Genomic DNA, 9021 nt, shown 5'->3' with positions numbered 1-9021 from the left:
TGACATGGTCAAGGTCACCCTCTGGATTTTATAGCTGAGTTTGCATTCAAACCCTGATCTCCAGAGTCATGGTTCAGTGCTCAAACCATACATGACACTGTATGGCAAGAGGCCATGTTAAATAAAGCTATGTTAAATGCCCAAATGTGTGTTGTGTGTATTTTGGAATGGAGGGGGGAGGTTTGGCCAGAAAGGAAAGTCCATTTCTGCCATCTGTCTAGGAATACACTCTTACCCCGGGATACGAACGCGCCGCGTTACGAAATTTCCGGGTTACGAAGAAAAAAACTTTAATTAATTATTTCCGGGTTACGAAGGTTTATCCGGGTTGCGAAAAAACGCCGGCGCTATTTTAAATGGAGCCGCGGCAGAGCCGCGGCTTTTCCCCCATTAGCGCCTATGGCAATTCGGCTAACGAAAGACTTCCGGGTTACGAAAATGGCGGCGGAACGAATTAATTTCGTAACCCGGGGGACGAGTGTAATGCCCAAATGTCCTCCATTTTGATCATGCCTAAGAAACATGCATTTCTTTTAACATTTTTTAAAAAAGCAGCAATTTTTTTGCGTGTCCTCCATTTTTTATAAAAAGTGTCCTCCATTTGAAAATCCTGTCCTACATTTGTCCTACATTTGTCCCGGTTTGGAGGTCCTGACTTATGGCAACCCTAAGTGGAGGAGGAGGAGGAGGTGGAGGAGGAGGCGGAGGCGGTGGCAGGACTGGGCTGGGGCCGGTCCTGCCGCCTACGTGGGCCGCATCCGGCCCGCAGGCCAGGGGTTGCCGACCCCTGCTCTTCGGCTTTAACATCTGTCCCTGTGTTGTTTGCAGGATTGGAACCAGACATGGTATACAGATACTCCAAGTCTGACTACCTGCTTTCAATCTACTGTCCTGATTTGGATCCCTTGCATCTGCCTTTGGATCTCTTTCCCCTTCTATTACCTTTATCTTCAGAAGAATGCCAGAGGTTATATCAGGATGTCTGCTGTCTTCAAAGCAAAAATGGCAAGTCGTTTTCTGCAGTGGGGGCTTTTAAACAGGTTTAAATAGCAATGTAAGACACTACCCTTCTTCAGAGTCAGACCATGTCACCCTCAATATTATCAATTGGGTAACAGCCAATTCTCCAATATTTTTAATTGGTTTGGGTTTAACTGGGGTTCGTTATGTTTATTTCACATAACATTTTAATTGTGCCAGTTCTATAAGCTGCTTTTTCAAAGAGAGAAAGGAGGAATTTAAATCAAGCAAGGCTAAAATTGGAGGAAGGGAGTGATTTCAGGTATATGAAGAATTGTACGTTTCCTTAATGACTAGCAACAAGAATGAAACATTGGGATGAGACAGAATGGAGGGGGTCTGTGCCTTCCTTTGTCCAGACCTTTATGTTACCATGTTTGTCTTCTTTTTTTAAAGTTATATTTTTATTAATTATTTCTAGGTCATGTCACATATCCATATAATACACATTCGACACAAACAAAAGCGAACACATAAATGGATATTCAAACATTTATGGAAACACATCAACAGTAGTTAATAATTTAAAAACCTTTCGATTGCTGAAATAATAGCTATAAAGAAATACAGTGGACCCTTGTTATACGCTGGGGTTTGGTTCCAAGACCCCCCGTGGATAACAAAATACGTGAATGCTCAAGTCCCATTAAATATAATGACAGAGCAAAATGGTGTCCCTTATAAAAAATGGAAAATCAAGGTTTGATGTTTGATTTTTTTTGTAAACCTTTCTTAAGAAAACAGAAAAATTATGATTCATTTTCCCCACTTCTTTTTTTACATTTCAGTCTTTCTATAAACAACTGGAAAAGAAATTTGGAATGGAAATTGTTAAGAAAGGGCCTGTACAGACAGGCCAAAATAAAGTTGCTTTGGGTCACTTTAGAGGTCTGCTGTTTAATTGACACACATATCTTAAGAGGCCAGAAGCAGCGCTAAAATTGCGCTCCAGCCCTTAGGACTGAAGCATGGCTTCGGTGCGGCTTCTGGCCTCTTAGGACGCATGCATCATTTAAACAGCATACCTCCAAAGTGACCCAAAGCAGCTTTATTTTGGCCTGTCTGTACGGGCCCAAAGTTAGATACTTAGGATATCTGTTCCAAAATAACAATGCTAAAAAATGGAAAGGTGCAAAAATCATTTAGAACAGTGGAAAGCTTTGAATCTTTCACTTCTGGGAAGACTTTCAGCTGTTAAAATGAATGTTCTTTCAAGTTAATGTACCTTTCCCAAACAATTCCACTAAATATTTCTAGTAAATGGTTTGATCAATTTAGAAAGGACTGCAAAAATTTGTGTGGCAAAGAAAAAAACCAAGGGTAAGATATAAATCATAGAATCATAGAATCGTAGAGTTGGAAGAGACCACAAGGGCCATCCAGTCCAACCCCTGCCATGCAGGAAATCCCAATCAAAGCATCCTCGACAGATGGCCACCCCACAAATGTACTAAGTGATGTACAACTGTAAGCTAATTGCCCCCAACAATCTGGGTACTCATTTTAGCGATCTCAGAAGGATTGTTGAAGAACATGGCTTAAACTTTGTTTGGCATGGTTTCCTGTGGTTTAGCAAAATACAAATGCAAAGAACATTTACTAAACATACAAACAGGAAAGCATTTTATAAAATTTGGATTAAATACAAACAAAGATTCTACACCAAAATCCCTCAAAGAGAACTGCAGTAAAATGATGCATATCTCTAACATATATAGGCACAGTACAGACCTCCCAAAAAAGGCCTGCTGGTGCCTTTTTTCCCCTGCAGGGAAGCTTCAGCCGCCAAACCGCGGCTTCCCTGTGGAGGAAAAAGAACCCGCAAAAAGAGTGTTCTTTTTGCGCCGCCATTGTGATGTCTGAGTGCGCCAATGGTGCATTCGTGATGTAACAAGTGCACACGACATGCGGATGCTATGCATCTGCCCGTATACACGGTGCACCACCATTGTTACAGCACTGCGGCGTACTAGGGTTAGGGACTGTGCGGTTGCTTTAGTACCGTGTGTACCGGGCCATAAATAGCAATAGCAAGTACGTTTCTATACCAATTATCAGTGCACTTAAGCAGTCCCTAACCAGTTTACAAAATGTAAGTTAATTGCCCCCAACAAGCTGGGTATTCATTTTAGCAATCTCGGAAGGATGACAGGCTGAGTTGACCTTGATCCCCTGGATGGGATTGAACTCACAATCTTGTGGTTTGTGAGTGAGTGGTTGCAGTACAGGCATTTAACCGCTGTGCCACCACAGGGCTCCTAAAAACTGCTAACAATTTGTGTTGGAAATGTGGTAAATATGTTGGAATATTTTTTTCATATGTGGTGGGGTTGTAGCAAAGTAAAAAAATACTGGCTCATGATTTGAGCCAAAATGAAGATAATTTAACAAAAAAAAAAAAAACAAAAAAAAAAAAAAACCTCAAGCCCTGGCTTTTTCTTACTTGGATTGTTTAACTTTGAAACCAAAATTAAGAAAGATATTAAAACTTCTCTTGGTTAAGTGTTAGAAAACACCAAACATTCTTATGGAGGAGGAGTGGATTGAAAAACTTGTGGACGTAACAAAAATGGACAAAATGACATACATACTTGAAGGTAAAACCAATAGTAAATTCGCTAAAGATTTGGATAAATTTCAGTACTACTTGAAACAAAGATTCGATAACTTGATGATATCTTCATTCACTGAATTAAGAAATGATTTATAGTTTCCATGGGAGGGAAGAATATGTACCACAGATATTCATGTTACCATGTTCTTCTGAACAATATGTTCATCTTGTTTCTAGGTTCTTGGCTTTGTTTTCTTAGTGATGTATTTCTCAAGTACAGTCCACATTCTCTGGGAAGCAAACCAAGGAATTCAGCAGGGTGCAGGAGTCATCATCAGCCCTGCTTTACAGCTGTTCACTATGGTAATTCCAACATTTGCTTAGTTTTCTATTGCATCTCCTTTTCCCTCCCCCCACCTTTCCTGGGCACTTAGAATCAGCCAGTCCTATTTCTAGGCAGGGAAATCCCAGTAACAGAGTCTTAACAATCCAAAGTGATTACCAGTAAAATCACACACAGTTAGTTATATCCATTCCAGGAGGGCTACCGCCGCCGCCGCCACCACCACACTGGAACTTTGCCTCTCTCCAACAGCAGCAAATGTTACAGCTGAAAAGCAGTTTGGAGGATTCTCCAGAGTAGGGTGGTGGTGACACTGGGAGAGCCACTCTTCACCAGTGGTTGAAGGAGGGACTGGAGCACATTTGGATTGAGTATGGATTTTAGTGTTTAATAGAAGACTTGAGAGGTTGTTACACAAAACTGTGGTTATTACCTTTTGGCCCTCCAAATGTTTTGGTGTTCAGCCACCAAAAAGCCCCATCCAGGATAACCAGAGGCAAGCAATTCGGGAAGACTGAAGGCTGAGAAGCTCTTGTTCTCTGCTGCCCCGATCTAATGGTTAAGAGGGTAGATTTCAACTGAATGTTAGGAGCAATTTCTTGGGGCTGAGTTAGTTCAATAATGAAAGTGATAGCCTAGACCAGGGGTAGGCAACCTTTTTGAGCCGGAGGCCGGGTTGCTGTCCCTCAGACAACTGGGGGGCCGAAGCCGGGGGGTGGAGCTTCCACCCCCTGGGGGCGGGGTCGCGTGCCGGGCATGGAGCCTCCACCCTCTGGGGGCAGAGCTTCCACCCCCAGGGGCCAGGCCACCTCCTCTTTGCCGGCCCCTGAGGGGCCCCAGGCCCTGTCAGAGGCTGGGAAAAAGCCGGCGGGGACCGCCAGCGCTGGATGTCTCCCTGTCTTTGCTGGCTCCTGACGCCAGGGGCCCGCTGCCGCTGTCGGAGTCCTCCTGGAGGGCCCCAGGGAAGGCAATGGGCCTCCCAGTGGCCCGCTGCCGCCGCCGGAGACCTCCTGGAGGGCCGCTGGGAAGGCAATGGGCCTCCCAGAGGCTCGCTGCCACTGCTGGAGACCTCCTGGAGGGCCCAGTGACGGCAACTGGCCTGCCAGGGGCCCGCTGCTGCCACCGGAGCCCTCCTGGAGGGCCCCGGCGATGGCAACGGGCCTCCCAGAGCTCCGGTGTGGCTCCTGGAGCCCCGTTTCAGGGCTCCAGAGGCCGCAGCGGGCCTCTTAATGGGCGCCACCATTTTGAAGGACAAAATGGTGGCCGAAGCCACCGAAATCGGCGGCAATTTTGGCGGCAGGAGGGACCGGGGGCCAGCGGAAAGGCACTCGCGGGCCGGAGGTTGCCGACCCCTGGCCTAGACAGGTACTGGGCTATCCTTTGTTGGTGGTTTTCAAACAGAGGCTGGACAGTAATTTATTAAGAATTCTCTTGCTCTGATTTTCCTATATGAAGCTGGATGTTTATTATTTGTTTGTCTGTTTGTTTGTTTGTATTTATACCTCACTCTTTAGAACAACTTGTTACAGTTCCCTGCCCTCAGGCTTACAGTCTAAAAAGACGTGACACAAAACCATAAAGGAATGGCAGTGGAGAAGAGGATCAAATCCTGCAGACACTACCAGTTCTTCTGCCCCTCTGAGGCCAAGGCTATGACAGGCCGAATGGAAGGAGGGTTTTTCTTCTGTTTCAGGCACCCAAGTTTGCCTGGATGGCTTACAAGACATGCTCCAACTCTGTGATTCTAAGTGGTGATGCAAGTGATTTGTGGTATCTTCTCCACTGTTTTGCTTGCAACAGCTCCATTTGGCTGCCTGTCATGGCCAGCCAAGATCAGCTCTCGGAGGATGAGCCTCCTCCAGAGCAAGAGCTGATTGAGGCTACACCAGGTGGCAATCCTGCTCTGCCAGGTCCCAGCTGTGCTCTCCCAGCCCCAGAGGAGGAGGCCCAACCAGGTCCTAGTGCTAGAGAGGGGCCTTCTATGGTGCAACAGCCCAGTGGTGACTCTGGGGAGGAAGCTTGCCTGGAGGTGCCTACGTTCAAAGAGAGAAGGGCTGAGAGTGCTTGCAGGCACAGATCCAAGAGGATTGCAGAGAGGCAATTAGCCAACCAGCCTCAGGTGGCACAGGGGAGAGTTTCCCTTATTTAAACTGTTGAGAGATCTTCACTGTTTGCCTGAGTTTATTGCATGATCGCTTTTAGCACTGGCTTCTTGTATCTTGATTCCTTGTTGCTTTGACCTCGGACCGGACCCTTGTTATCTTCTGGCTGCTTTGACCTCGGACTGCTTTGACCACTCTGACTCCCAGTATCCTGACTTCGGCTTGGTTTTCGGTTTGCTTTGTCTTCTGGTATCCTGACCTCGGCTTGACTTCTCGGACTGCTTTCACGCTGAATCCTTGCAAGGTCTGTGTTTTGCATCCACTTGCTTGGCTGAACCATTCTATCAGCGTGTGTCTGTGAGTGCTGGCCGCAGTCCAGGACACTGCCACAGCAGCAGTGCCTTAATGTTGCTCACTTTTATTACTTGAATTTTCTTTCTTTTTTTCAGTTGTAAAGCTGCTACTTAGTCTGACCACATTTTGTATTATATATTTTTGTCTTACTTTCCTGTTAGGTCCTGGTTATATTTCTAACCCAGATGGAACGACAGAAAGGTGTCCAATCTTCAGGCATTCTGTTGATGTATTGGTTACTCTCTTTTCTCTCCACTACAGTTTCGCTTAGCTCCAAAATACAACATGTTCTGGAAGATGTAAGTCTAGATTGTTGATTGTGTCACATAATTTTGGCGACCTTTCTGTAACAGATGTTAACTTTGATCAATGGGTCAGGTCAGAGCCTTTTCTCCAGCAACAGTGGAAGTGCCCACCTTAGGAGGAGGATTCTGCAAGAACCAAGTAGAAACAGAAAAGGAGAAATAATTGTTAAAGAATTCCACTCTTAATATAGAACAGCTTGATCCTCACTGAACTATTCTAGAAGAGCAAAGGTAATAGGCAGCTGTGTTCCAGTATGTTCTCCATGAAGAGAGTGAGAGCAAGTATACATTTATTTATTTATTTATTATGGTATTTATACTCAGCCCTAAAGGCTATCAGAGCGGCTTGCAATTATTATTATTTTTAATAAGATGGTTCCCTGCCCTCAGGATTAAAATCTAAAAAGACACGACACAAAAGGAGAAGGGAATGGTAGTCGGGAAGGGGATCAGGTCCAGCAGTTCTTCTCTCCTTCTGAGGCCTGGATCAAGGCAGATGGACTGGAGGGAGGGCTCGGCTTCTTAATCTAGGCCAGGCCTGATGGAGCTGGGTCTGCATCTCTCCCTCAATGGCCAGATGGCACCGGATGGACTGGAGTAGGGCTCTGCTTCTTAGAAGGCACTTGGAAGGCAGAGGTCCAAACAGCAGCTTCTTCTTCCCTCTGGCCCCAGATAGTCACTGTGGTTCCCTCATTCTCTCTGCTGGGGTGTTTTGCAGCAAAGCCCTGTCAGATCCTGGTTTTATAGCCCTAGCAGGCAAAATAGCTGCGAGTGATGACAAACACAGTGCCTACTGAGTTAGGGCCTCAGTCCTGAAGAGAGAGGAATCCATTTGGAAGACAGAGGTCCAAGTACCAGTAGAACCAGCAGCTTCTTCCGCCCCCTGGACTGCTGATAGTCACTGTGATCCTCCTTCTGTCTCTGCTGGGGTGTTTTACACACTTCTCTCACTAAGAGCCCACAGCAGTGGCAGTTGAGATTTTTTTATAGGAAGCCAGATCTTGCAAAAAGGACCAAAGAGAGAAGCAAGTGGAATTAAATGGGGAGCTTTTTCCATAGGAAGCCATGGCTTATAGAACAGAACAGAGAGAGAAGCAAGTGGATTTAAATGGGGAGTTTTTCTGATTGAAAGCAAAGGCTTGGAAAATGGTCTGGAGGGGGAAGGAATTGGTGTTCAGTGGAGATTGAGGCATTAGGCTTGCTTGCTTTAGGACCTTTCTAAGCATTACTGATGTATTGACCCTTCTACAAGGGTCAATTTTGGGGCATAAATGTCTCGACTCATAGTCAAGTATATACGGTATGTGCATAATATCATGAATTATTTACTTTTGCAGGGTTTCGGAAGAGATCCCTTCCATAATGTTACCTCATATATTTATTTCACCTTGGTCTTGTTGGAACTTGTGCTCTGCTGCATTGTAGATCAGCCTCCGTTCTTCTTTAAAGTTGCCATTGACACTGTAAGAATTTGACTTATTTGATATTGATATTCATTTAGAGATTCTTTAATGATTTCTTTAGAATTCCAGCTCCCCCTTCCCCTCCCCCCCCCTTTCTTCTTCTTCTTCTTATACATTTCCAGTCCTTACTGCTCCTGGTAAAAGAGTTGATGTCCTCATCCTCTCAGCCAAGCTAAAATAATGGATAATAAAGTATAAATGTGTTATTTCTCAAATTCCTAATGATCTTAAATTACATATAACAAAGCAATTATAATGCTGTGGATATTGTTGGACTTCAACTCCCATCAGGCCAAGCCAACATAGCCAGTGGTGAGGTATGCTGGGAATTTCAGCAATTCTCTAGAGGGCCACAGATTCCCCCTGGACTTTCTGTTTGCTATTTTGTTGTGCTGCTTTTCTGATGGTTTACTTTTTAAAAACTAGTTTTAATTTTTAATCATTTAATCATCTTTTAACTTTTGTATTTTGTGAATATTAAGTATGTGTTTTTATCCTTGAGTCCCAAACTGGGAAAAAGGTAGGATGTTGTTGTTGTTGTTGTTATTATTATTTGTTAATAATCACTGACACACATATGAACTATTTTAGGACTGAGTTTTGGCTTTTCACAATGAATTGTAAAAATTTGTAAATGGAGTTTTGTGATAAGCCTAATATGTCCTCAACCCAGATGTAGGGGAATTGCATATAGATTTTGCTGTTTGTAGTAAAATATGCAGATGTTCTACAATTTTATATAAAATTCCAGAAGTTCAGTGAATTTGTATTGATGACTAGTATAACTTATGAACATATGAAGTTGCTGTTGGCCATCTAGCCTAGTACTGCAGCAGCATTCCAGAGTACCAAGAGAGGAGTTTTCTCAGCCAAACCTGGA

General features: G+C 44.3%; 1 protein-coding gene across 8 annotated transcripts in view; it reads left to right on the top strand.

Annotated features, from left to right (window-relative positions):
• ABCC6 (ATP binding cassette subfamily C member 6) overlaps positions 1-9021 on the top strand; it is a 337990-nt gene that overhangs the window by 281734 nt on the left and 47235 nt on the right. For 5 of the 8 annotated variants that reach the window (XR_006100480.1, XR_006100478.1, XR_006100479.1 and 2 more), the window contains exons 2-5: positions 829-1005; positions 3812-3937; positions 6535-6672; positions 8016-8141. Coding sequence is in view for 4 of the 8 variants with exons in the window: in XM_042437337.1 (XP_042293271.1) it covers positions 829-1005; positions 3812-3937; positions 6535-6672; positions 8016-8141 (567 nt within the window). In the remaining 4 variants the exon portion in view is untranslated. Of the gene's footprint in view, positions 1-828; positions 1006-3142; positions 3618-3811; positions 3938-6267; positions 6324-6534; positions 6673-8015; positions 8142-9021 lie in introns of those variants that run through there. The other 3 variants (XM_042437339.1, XM_042437340.1, XM_042437342.1) reach the window with 3 other exon arrangements.

Source organism: Sceloporus undulatus, chromosome 8, assembly GCF_019175285.1.
Source record: "Sceloporus undulatus isolate JIND9_A2432 ecotype Alabama chromosome 8, SceUnd_v1.1, whole genome shotgun sequence".
NCBI lineage: Eukaryota > Metazoa > Chordata > Lepidosauria > Squamata > Phrynosomatidae > Sceloporus > Sceloporus undulatus.
The sequence above is the reverse complement of the archived record's forward strand: the minus strand, read 5'-3'. Positions and strand labels throughout refer to the sequence as shown.